Source organism: Ictalurus punctatus, chromosome 5 (assembly GCF_001660625.3).
Source record: "Ictalurus punctatus breed USDA103 chromosome 5, Coco_2.0, whole genome shotgun sequence".
Classification (NCBI taxonomy): Eukaryota; Metazoa; Chordata; class Actinopteri; order Siluriformes; family Ictaluridae; genus Ictalurus; species Ictalurus punctatus.
The window spans coordinates 5,092,381-5,104,881 of NC_030420.2; the positions used below are offsets into that span (position 1 = coordinate 5,092,381).

Consider the following 12,501-nt stretch of genomic DNA (forward strand, 5'->3'; position numbering starts at 1 on the left):
AGATGCACACTGATCCAGCTGTTCCATGCTCGATGTAATCAGGAATCTCGTTTTGTACGAGTGATAAATCACCGCGTTAAAGGAATCCTCGGTTGTTTTTTCCAAGCTAAACTTTATCTACTACATCTGTAGCATAGGAGTGATTTAAGCACAGATACAAGTTAGCCGTAATGAGGAAATGAAGGCAGAAAACCTGATCACGCAAAACTAACTCGTGGAAACGTAATCGATTCAACGCTGAAACATTTTTCCCGACGTAAACTTCCTGTCGTGTTTGTCTCATCCAAAGACCGGAATTGTTCCAGTGTTCTAACTGTTTGCTTTGTGTTATGTAGCTTTTACAGTTTTCTACAAGTGCCCTTAGACTTGTACACAAGTTTTAACTAAGCAGGGTTTCTGTTCTTCTTTCAGTACAGGGGAGACGTTGAACGTTGAAATTCTTGTCTATGGAAATCGCACCCGCGTTACAGATGCACGAGATCAGGATTAGGTTGGAAATTGCTAAAGTATTCCTTTAAGTGTTCGAGTTTCACGTTAAGTAATACTAGGCCATAACCTTTGGTTCATTATTCCTCCTCCTGCTAGTGAGAATCTTTTTGGAGTCGAGCAGAGCAACATTACTGTCCTCCCTTGTGCCAAAAAAGGAAGGTTTTCTCTTGTCTACAAGCGCATTAGCGAGTCTAGCCTGACGTGTTTTGGCAGATCCCTTGTCTATCCGTGCTAAGGCGCACTAATAGAGTCTATACAGATGTGGAAAATAGTGCAATATTTGTTCTCGTGTTAGATTAAATAATGGCATCCAAACTGATCTTTTTGTATTCCGTGAAGTCCAAGGTTACCTCTGGGTTACAAGGCTTTTTTTTTTCCCCTAATTGCAGTACATCCACATAATTACAGCAGCATTAGCTTCTTGTACTTCTACAAATCACAGTTTTTGTTGCGCCACACACAAGTCTGTATTGCAAGGACCGAGGACACGCTGTGTTGCCATGTCCTCATGAATCCCCTTTTTTGTGTTCTTCCTTCTCCCACAGGAAGATCTGTGTGCACTGTAAGTGTGTGCGTGAAGAGCATGCGGTGCGCTCCGTGCCCGGGCAGCTGGAGAAAATGATGACGAAGCTGGCGTCCGACTTCCAGAGGCACTCCATCTCGGACGACGATTCGGGATGCGCCTCGGAGGAGTACGCCTGGGTGCCGCCTGGGCTCAAGCCCGAACAGGTCAGCAGATGTGAAAATATTCCCAAATGTCCCCATGTACCAGAAAAGGCACGGCTGCTTTTCTTACAATCAAATTGAATAATCACAACACTGACTTCTATTACAGTTATTAGTGTGCAATGAATTGCAAGATCAGATACTGTGGGAGTGGTTACACTGTAAGAACGGCAAGAACTGACATCTTACCATCTTAAATATAGTCACATTTATGTAGTGTTTCCTATCATAAAATTTGGATAAGCTCAATACAAGATTATTAAACCCATTTTGAGACATTTTTAACTTATTTTGAGCTTTAACATTTTCTTATTCTATTGGCAGATGATTTTGCTTCTTTCTAGAAATAAATGCTTAAAATAAGAAAAATGATCTGCCAATAGAACAAGACTAGTTCGAGCTTGAAATATTAGGTTTTTGTTGTTATTTTTTTAAGTCTAGAAATAGGTTTAGTAATCTGGTATTTTGTTTATTGTAATCGTATATATTAAATATTGCGTAAATGTGACTGTATTCCAGATGTTTTCACGTTTTGTACAGTGAATGTGTAAAACAGAGGGAGACATATATTTATATCATAATTATGATTAATTCTCTCAATACTGAAAGCTGAATTCAGTTGTTTGGCTAATTTAGGAACAAAAACATTTACTGCACTTTATCATTTATAAGTCAACAGAAAACTGCCTTTTTCATCACTCTGGTTGTATTTCATAAGTCTATATCTATTCTATATTCAAATCTGTATATATTTTAACAAATACAGTACACCATACAACCGAGTATATATTGGGGAGCGATTTAATGCACCTGTTGTTGTTGTTGTTGTTGTTATTATTATTATTATTATTATTATTATTATTAATAATAATAATAATAATAATATACAATATAAATGTTTTTTCTAACATTAACCTAATAACTACCCTCAGATGAACTCATGATAGTTTGATCACTCATTTAAAAAAAAATAAAAATAAAAAAAAAATTTAAAGACACCAAAAGAATGAGAGCACAAAATGAAAAGGTGCTTACTGTGTTTATATATTTAAAGAGAGTATTTTAATATTTTAATTATTTTATATATATATATATAGATAGATAGATAGGGAGAGAGAGAGAGATACTAATACTCAAACTCAAGTTCGTGTCACAAAGCATAAGAAGTTTTATCTACCTGTAAATGTATTATTTATAATGTAGCTTCGTGAATAGGTGTGTTACAACAGGACCGCCTTTTTGATTCTGAATCAGAATCAATTTGATTCTTTTTAAAGAATCAAAAGTAAAGGAACCATCTTTCTGTGTTTTAATTATAGCCCATTTCTCAGCCTTGAGGTTGCTTTCCAAAAAGAAATCTTTATCTCCTTCTGGACGTATAATTCAGAACATATAACTAAGTGAATCATTTCATTAAAATAGAAGCCTTTTTAAAGAATCGATAAGAAAATTAATTTTTTTTAATTTATTTTTTAAATCGGACCTTACTATGTTTCTCGCACTTGAGTCTTTACAATGCAGCAAACACAACGCCTCATCTCCTCTTATGGATGCATAATTTCTAACATATCTAAGTGAATCGGTGCAATAAAATGAGACTGCCTTTTTCTTAAGTAATTAGATTCGATCAGAATTGTTCTTTTTAAAGAATCAAAAGTAATGAAAAATCTTTGTTTATATATTTAATGATGTGATATTGTTTGTTAGTAGTCCATTTCCCGAACCTGAGGTTGCTTCACAAAACATCAAGCGTTGAAGCTTTGTCTCTCTGAGAATCTATTATTATTATTAATGTATTTACATAAACTGGTGCATTTAAAATAAAGAAAAGAACTTGAAATCTTTTTTTATTATTTGAAACTTGTTCTGTCATACTGTGTACTTCGTAAAAATTATATATATATATATATATATATATATATATATATATATATATATATATATATATATATATATATATATATATATATATATATATATATATATACACACACACACACACACACACACACACACACACACACACACACACACACACACACACACACAGAGAGACACAATTCTAATATTCCATGCATATCTACGGCTAGGACAGTTTTTAGTGTACTGTGTGTTAGCATTCTTAAGTCTGTAGTAGGGAAAAACAGTGTAGTGATAGTAACTGAGCCAGGGTGTGTGTATTGTCTATTGTGTCTTGTTCTCGGAGCTCACGTTACTCTTCACTGAGCCAGTCTGTGTGGACAGAGGCAGAGGACTCATGTTACAGTGTACTGAACATTCCCATTACTCTTCTGCTTACACGCTGCCTTTACTGCCCACCATTTCATGATGAAGTGTGTGTGTGTATATGTGCGTTGGTCGCTATGTGCACCGTTCAGTTCTCCTAACGCCTTTGTGTCTGCAGGTTTATCAATACTTCAGCTGTATTCCTGAGGATAAAGTACCTTATGTGAACAGCCCAGGAGAAAGATATCGCATTAAACAGCTCCTCCATCAGCTCCCAGCCCACGACAGTGAGGTCAGAATCCTCTACACTTCACCCCAAAGCATCACACTTTACGTTCTTGGGTATAATCCAGACCTTGATCGAACACCTGCGTCGGCTTCATGTTAATCAGGCGTTTCTGAATATCAATCAGGGCTGATGGGCAAGGATGGAGTCTAATCACTTCACATTCATGCAATGCCAAAGTACTAGGAGATTGAGTGTTTTCTCCAAATAATCAAATTCAGAATTTGTAATGTATTTTTTTCCAAACAGTTCACAAGCCACTGTGGCATTTTCCTTCCAAATTTAGCACTCAGTTAGCATGCTCACTAATCAGCAAATTTCCATTCCAAATGTACTACACACTCACCATCCACTTTATTTAAACGTGTGGCATGAGCGCAGTGTATGAAATCAGGCGAACGCAGATCAAGAGCTTCGTTTAATGTTCACATCAAATATCAGAATGAGGAAATGTGACCACCGTGACTTTGACCCATTGCATGTGCTGCTTTTCCACCGCAGGAACTTTCTCCAGGAACTAGGGACTTTTGGAGGTACTCGGTGTGTTTCCAACGCAGGGACCAGGGTCTAAATTAAGTTCCGGGTAAAATATTTAGCCCTCACAAAGTCCCTACTCGGGAGGTGGTACTTTTTTCAAAAGCCAGGAACTTTGCGTATTGGGACTGAATATTCTGAACATGCTGATTGGTTGAGTGCACACAGCACTTTTTTTTCTCCAACCACCAGTTTTAAAAGTCTGTTGCGGTGCGTTCAGTAGCAGTTGCTTATTGCGATTCGAATCAACACAATGGAGTTTCTTAAAAAATGCGACAGACGGACCGACGACGAGGTTCAGGCCGTATTAAGCATTTATCCCGAGGACGAAATACAGCGGGAATTGGAAACGGCGACCCACGATGAAAAATTATACTTAAAAAATTATACGTGCACGCGCGTTTGTCTCGGTCATATCAGCAATAGCTGATAAAATCCGTGTACTTACTTTAAGTCTAGCATTACGAGCATTCTGAATTGGCTTTACTACCTCTGCTCGTCTCTTTTCCAGCGTTTTCTCAATAAAACTCTTGAGCAAAGCAATACATCACAATCAACAGCAGCACCGCTTGAATCTCCTGCACGCTTGTTATTGTGCAGTGCCGTGATCCGATTTCAGAACGTAGACTGTCTGTTTTTAAAACACGAACCTTTATTCAAAGATTTTTATAAAAATAAAAAATTCTTTTTCCGTGACCGGCAATCGAACCTGGGCCGCAGCAGTGAGAGCACCGAATCTTAACCACTACACCACCAGTTTGGTTGCAGGAAGCAGTTTTGTTACTGTTCAAAGGGTCCGATCAGAGCCTGCTACATGTGAGCAAAAATTTGCCATTATTACAGCATTAAAATCAATTTTCTTTGTGTGAGTAAATCGTTTGATTGTAGAATACTTCGAGGCTTCATATCCTCGCCAAGTGCTTGCTGCGTGCAGTCATACGTCACCGGACTAATTTGCCTAATCTTCACTGTACTTTAGACAGCAATGGAAATGCCGACAGCAAAAAAGTCTGGAGGAACCAAATGGTCCCTCAAAAAAAATTCCTGGGATTAATTGTTCCGGGTAATTTTTTGGCGGGAAAGCAGCTACGGTTATTGGTGCCAGATGAGCTTGTTTCAGAAACTTGTATTTTTACACACAACAGTCATATAGACTGGTGTGAAAAACAAAAAAAACATCCTGAGAGTGGCAGTTCTGTGGGAAGAACGACACGATGATGAGAGAGGTCAGAGGAGAATAATCAGACTGGTTCGAGCTCAGAGGAAGGCTCCTCAAATAATCACTCTTTACAACCATGGTGAGCAGAAAAGCATCTCAGAATGCACAATACTGCACGCTGAGGCTACATTGGGCTCACCAAAACCGGACAGGCTAGGTTTGTTTTTCCGATCTTTGCTAAAGCTCTTGACCTGTATCTGCATGATTGACTGATGGGATAACTGTATGAATGTACACGTGTTCCTGTTAAAGTGGACAGTTTGTGTCTGTTGAACATACAAATACAAAGTGCGTGAATGTGCTCAATCGTCAATCCTGCTTAACAGGATGTCAAATAAGCACCTGTGTACGCGCGTATAATCAAAGAACGGAGAACAGTCCGCTGCTGATGATGATTTTCACGTTGTTATTTTCTTACCACTGACAGTCTGGGACGGTCCCAGCTCATTAGCCGGGACGTACCGTAGCCACACCACACACAACCTGCCTGCCGTATTTCTTCTGCCGCTTTTCCTCATTTTCTATCTGACCCGGTCGCGCTCTTCGCACCTACTGTACAGTATATCATTGCATAGAGTGAGGTAAGATTAGATACACTGTCAGAATCGCAATTTCTTTTCTATCCAATTATGAGATAAGCCAGTGGGATAGGTCAAGAAGCATTCTACAAGTGGTATATACACTACCGACTACGTTTACACGGACAGCGGTAATCTAATTATTGACCTTATTCTGAGTAAGAGAGTATCGTGAAGGTGTTTACATGAGTCAGTTTTAGTATACTCCTTTCATGTTCCCGTTTTACATGTTCTAGAACGTAGATAGATTAACAGCACACGTCATTACGTCCCCACGCCACGCCGTCCGACGTTCCCTCCAGAATTTCACGTAACGACATACAGTTCGTCTTCGTTATGGTACCGTATGCAGTTTCGGGGTGTTTCATTTTTAGTTTCAGACGAACAGGAAGAAGAAGAAAAAACCAACGAAAATGAAACCAATGTGCATGCAATGATATGGATAAGCAAATTAAAGCTAAATTAATATAAATAAACACACTCCTTGATCCTCAGGAAGAGCGTTTTCCTGGTCACGATGGATACGGGGTCTATCCCAGGAACACTGCCCTGAATATACCGTGGATGGGATGCATAAATTCTACCATCAAAATGAAATGTATTTTTTTTTAAATAACTATTACAATATTTATAGAAACATCAGTATGATTACATCCCGTTATTAAGCCTCTAATGAACTTTATCAGGGGAAAGTATGCAGTACAAAACTACAAACTGCATCTGAGAGCGTATTGAATTTGTCCAGCGTCAGTGTGACGAGCATGATTTTGAATCGTGTGTGTGTGTGTGTGTGTGTGTGCAGCCGCAGTACTGTAACACTCTGGATGAGGAGGAGAAAAAGGAGCTGCGCTTGTTCAGTCAGCAGAGGAAGAGAGAGAACCTAGGTCGCGGCATCGTGCGCCTCTTTCCTGTCACCATGACCGGCGCCATCTGCCAACAGGTACACACACACGGAACAGGACGAGGGAACGAGAGAGAACAGTACTTTCTAAAACATTATTCTGAGCAATTACTGGAGAATGACACCAGATGTCGAGCATGCATATACAGGTTGTTAACCATAAGATGACTCGCCGTCTGTGATAGCATGACCACGATGTCATTCGCTGACAGAGACCCAAAACTCCAGTGAGGACATTTAAACCACATACATTCCAGCCCTAGATACAGCGTTTGAAGGATCGCCCCGTGAACGCGCCCTGTGAACGAATTCTTGCCGAGAGGGTGTGTCAGAACCTGGGAGGGACACTTTGTTTCCTCTAGTCTTGATTTATGGATTCGTCAGACACGTGTAGCTTTGCCTGATCTGCACCCAGGTAGAACAAAACAAACCCTGAGAGCGAGTCATTTCAGAGTTCATAAAAATAGCATTTTGACCTCTTAAGTGTCAGAAAGCAGATTTACTGGGTTTTTTTTTTTTTTCCTTTCTTTCCCCCTTCGGCTTTAAAGTTGATTTATGATAAGGCTGTGCGGGTGACGTTTACAAGGGCACATTTTAAAGGGTGGGAGTGTCGTTTTAAGTATAAGTGAAGTCGTTCTGTGGATTATTTACCTCCTTAAGAATGTATTTCAGCTCTCGTGTGCAGGTTACATTCAGACAGCAGGCTGTAGTACTCAAACTGGATTCGATGGTTTTCTTTAGATTTGTTGTGTAATATAAATGATATATAATAAATCTGAGAATGTGTTCATGGATTAGTGCTGGCAAACTGCTTTAAAAACTGGTCTACATGATGGACATTATTTCGTACTTAAATCTATTCAAATATAGAAGAGCTTCAACACAACAAACAGTAGTAGTGTCAGAGTGTGTTTGTATGACACAAACCCTGGAAGGTGTAAAAAAAAAAAAAAAAAAAAAAGTTACATTTTACATTTGTTCTACGGATCCACGTAAATATCTAACTTTTTTTTTTTTTTTAACTCAAGCTTGTAAGACAAAGTTAGCCGAATCCCACTTCTTTGTATGTAATAACTCTTCTGGGACATGCTTTTTTTTTTTTTTTTGTTCCATCAGAAAATAAAATGCATCATTTTTTTTTAAAAAAAGGAGAAGGCGTGGTATAAACAGCATCATTTTATTTAGAGTCCTAAGTGGCACGAGATAACCTGGGATTCATACTTGCCCTTGAAGTAGAAATATTCTGAAAAGTTGAATCGTGTTTGAAATGAGAACTTGTTACTGAAATCCCTGACAGTATTACGTATCGTGTGCTTGTAGCGGTCCGTAGAGGATTTCGTGGCGTTTTTATTTATTTTTTTAATGATTCTTGCGGCCAATGCTCGATTTTTCTTGCGGCTTTTTTCACTATTTTTCATGCAACTTGCGGGGTTTTTTGTGCTTTTTTTTGTTGTTGTTGTTGGTAAACAGAAAATTTGTTGGTACTTTTGTTGGTTTGACGCACGTGAATCGAAGAGGGCTTAATACGTGCTGTGATGACATCTCATGACGCGTCTTGGCCCAAATCTGCGGAAAATCTGCCGATTTTGAAAAATTGTAAGCTCCTCTGAATATTATGACGTTTCTGCTATCACAAAATCCATAAGGGACCATTTTAGGATGTCCACGTTATCTTCTGCATGCCTGTATTTTTATTTATTTTTGTTTATTTATTTATTTTTGTATTTAATTTTTTAAAGCAGCTATGAATTTCATGCCTTTTGTTTGTTTTCTGTTCCCCCTCAGTGTGGGAGGCAGATTTATGGAGGTGATATAGCCGTGTTTGCCTCCCGTGCGGGTCATGGCACATGTTGGCACCCTCAGTGCTTCCAGTGTGCCACCTGCAGCGAGCTGCTAGTCGACCTCATCTACTTCTACCAGGACGGCCATATCTACTGCGGACGTCACCACGCCGAGCGCATCAAACCACGCTGTCAGGCCTGTGATGAGGTCAGCCGTAATTCCCTAGCCACATAATACTCCTAATTCAACTCGGCACTGAACCAAACGTGTCCTGCGTCCTGCAGTGACTCTAAACTGAAACCCCTGCCATTTTCCCCCTCTCTTTACGATTAGATCATTCTGGCAGATGAGTGCACGGAGGCGGAGGGACGCCACTGGCACATGAGGCACTTCTGCTGCTTTGAGTGTGAGACGGCACTCGGTGGTCAGCGCTACATCATGAGAGAGAGTCGGCCATACTGCTGTACCTGCTACGAGTCTCTGTATGCGGAGTACTGCGACACCTGCGGAGAGCACATCGGTAAACACGCTGATACGCACATGATGAGCTCGAGCAGAAAGCCACGGCATTTCATGGGTGATAAAATAATGCCAAAGTGGATGCAGCTGAAAAGAAATATAATGCTACATAATAAAAGAGATGGCCAACTTCATTCCTTATGATCCGCCTCCGTAGAGAGTTTATTTCCCCACACACATGGCTCTAATATTCCGAGTCCGCCGATGATGAACCGGATCAGCTGTGTTGGATTAGAGCTGGAATTAAACGCCGCAATGCTTCAGGAATGGAAATACCCCCCCACTGTATACAAGATAGCAATATGATGGTGTAATGCAGTAAGAAAGCCTAAAACGACAGTATTATATCTCCGACGTTACAGTATACAGTGGTGCTTGAAAGTTTGTGAACCCTTCCGAATGTTCTATATTTCTACATAAATATGATGTAAAACACCATCAGATTTTCCTCAAGTCCTGTAAGTAGATAAAGAGAGCCTAATTAAACAAATGAGAAAAAAAAAATATTATGCTTGGTTATTTATGTATTGAGGAAAATGATCCAGTATTACATATCTGTGAGTAGCAAAAGTATGTGAACCTTTGCTTTCAGTCCAGATGCAGCAAAACAGGCCCAAACCATGATACTTCCACCACCATGTTTCACAGAAGGGATAAGGATCTTATGCTGGAATGCAGTGTTTTCCTTTCTCCAAACATAACACTGCTCATTTAAACCAAAAATTCTATTTTGGTCTCATCCATCCACAAACATTTTTACAATCGATTTCTGGCTAGTCCACATGATCTTTAGCAAACTGTAGACTGGCAGCAATGTTCTTTTTGGAGAGCAGTGAATTTCTCCTTGCAACCCTGCCATGCACACCATTGTTGTTCAGTCTTCTCCTGATGGTGGACTCATGAACATTAACATTAGCCAATGTGAGAGCGACCTTTAGTTGCTTAGAAGTTACTCTAGGTTCCTTTGTGACCTTGTGGACTATTACACGTCTTGCTCTTGGAGTGATCTTTGTTGGTTGACCACTCATGGGGAGGGAAACAGTGGACTTGAATTTCCTCTAATTTGTACACAGACGGCCTGACTGTGGATTGGTGAAGTCCAAACTCTTTAGAGATGGTTCTATCATCTTTTCCAGCCTGATGAGCATCAACAACTCTCTTTCAGAGGTCCTCAGAAATCTTTGTCATGCCATGATGCACTTCCACAAATATGTGTTGTGAAACTCAGACTCTGATGGATCTTTAAATAAAACCGAGTGCTCACTCACACCTGATTTGTCAATTCACTGATTTAAAAACACCTCACTCTAATTTCACCTTCAAATTACCTGCTAATCCTAGAGGTTCACATACTTTTGCCACTCAGAGATATGCAATAGTGGGTCGTTTTCCTCAATAAAAAAATGAGCAAGTTTAATATTTTTGCCTCATTTGTTTAATTGGGTTGATTTTGTCTACTTTAGGACAAACTGATGATTTTAGGTCATATTTATTCAGAGAGAAAAAAATTCGAAAGGGTTCACAAACTTTCAAGCACCCCCGTAGCAATGTAGCAGCTGACTTAAGATAAAATTTACATGTGCTGTGAGATGTTGGATAGGTGTCTTTTGTATTTAAATTAAGTCATACCAGGCAAAACCTATGTTTTGATGAAATATTGAATGCTAAAAGTCCTTTCTATAGACTAGAGGCACCTTAGCCAATTAACAGCGCTGTTATTTCCATTTCATTTGCATATTACCATATATGCAGTAGTCAAATAATGCAATTTTATATAGTAAACATATTGGCTAACAGATACATTGTTAACATGTTTTATTTGCAGGCATAGATCAGGGGCAGATGACGTACGAGGGGCAGCACTGGCACGCATCAGAGGCGTGTTTTTGCTGTGCCCGCTGTCGGCTGCCCCTGTTGGGCAGACCCTTCCTCCCCCGCGGGGGGCTTATCTTCTGTTCCCGATCTTGCTCTCTGGGAGAAGACCCCAATAACTCTGACTCCTGTGACTCCGCCCTGCAGTGCAAACCGACCTCACACAAACTTGTACATCAGCAGCAGCAAGAACGCAATGTACCTCTGCGGCCACCAGAGGGCAGCAATCTCACCACTGCAACTGTATTTTCTACTGCAACCACATCAACCCCTTTATCAGAAAGCAGAGGTATGAAGTATAACCAGTACTGGTTTATTACTTGCCCAAAGAAACATCAGATGTACATTTTGACCTGTAAAAGTCATGCCGTCGTTGTGATTTCATCTTGGCTTGCAGACAGGTTGTGGAATATTAAAGTATTTTGTTCTGTCTTTGTTCTGTCTTGTTTATTAGGCGTCCACACTTCATTTTTCCATTTACAAAATGGCGGCCCTCCGCCTCCACCTTATGGACAAACTCGCCCTCAAAGCTCACATTCTCCTGCCTTAGACAATGGCTGGGGACCGCTGGCAAACGGAGACCAATCAAACACGGACGTACAATCAGGGCTGGAGTACACAGTGGAGCTGAATGGATACGCTGAATTCGGGTCTTTTCCACCCAGCTGTACTTCCAGAGGAACCTCAACAGCAAAGGACTCTGGGAGACTGGAGAACAGCTCCGGTAAGTTCACCTCATTTCTAGTATTACATATACACACACTCTCACTATGGAATATAAGCAAATAATTCAAACTTACACATTTGCACCGTCTCGTTTTTCACTACATTTTGCTTCTTTGTTCTGTTTTGTGTAGGAATTCTCACTCAGCCCCACCCTTCACCTGAGGTTGACTCCATAGAAGATGGAGACTTTTTCCCACCACCTCCACCCCCTGTGTTTATTGGTCCCAATGATTTACCGATCCTGCCCCCGCCTGATGAGCCCCACCCCTCTCCACCTCCACCCCAATTTGGGCGAAGCAGCACAGCCAGGGTCAGCTTCAGGGAGCCAATCAGCTCTAGCTATTCAGTGGAGGAGGATGAGGAGGAGGAGGAGGAAGTGGGGGTTGAATTGGTGAGGAAAGAGGAAGATGAGGTAGAGCAAGAAGATGAGGAGGATGAAACTGATGGAGGCTCGGGACACAGACTCCACCTTCGAGTTGAAATGCCACCTCAGATGGACCTTTTGGGTAATATAATTTTATAAAAGAAGTAAAACATTTAATGCAGACTTCATCAACAGCTTGGCTCAATTTCGAAAATCATATATTTGAAAATTATATTTGTATTACGAGCATTTAATCCCGAGAGCGACAAGGTGCGATAA

At 40.3% G+C, this 12,501-nt stretch overlaps 1 protein-coding gene across 4 annotated transcripts in view; it reads left to right on the plus strand.

The window, feature by feature from the left end:
- The window catches only part of prickle3 (prickle homolog 3), a 38,913-nt gene that overhangs the window by 23,067 nt on the left and 3,345 nt on the right, over positions 1–12,501 (plus strand). For all 4 annotated transcript variants that reach the window (XM_017468710.3, XM_053680119.1, XM_017468711.3 and 1 more), the window contains 8 exons: positions 1,035–1,218; positions 3,620–3,733; positions 6,861–6,998; positions 8,745–8,948; positions 9,075–9,261; positions 11,086–11,421; positions 11,587–11,856; positions 11,990–12,364. In XM_017468710.3, coding sequence (XP_017324199.1) covers positions 1,035–1,218; positions 3,620–3,733; positions 6,861–6,998; positions 8,745–8,948; positions 9,075–9,261; positions 11,086–11,421; positions 11,587–11,856; positions 11,990–12,364 — 1,808 coding nt within the window. The remainder of the gene's footprint in view (positions 1–1,034; positions 1,219–3,619; positions 3,734–6,860; positions 6,999–8,744; positions 8,949–9,074; positions 9,262–11,085; positions 11,422–11,586; positions 11,857–11,989; positions 12,365–12,501) is intronic.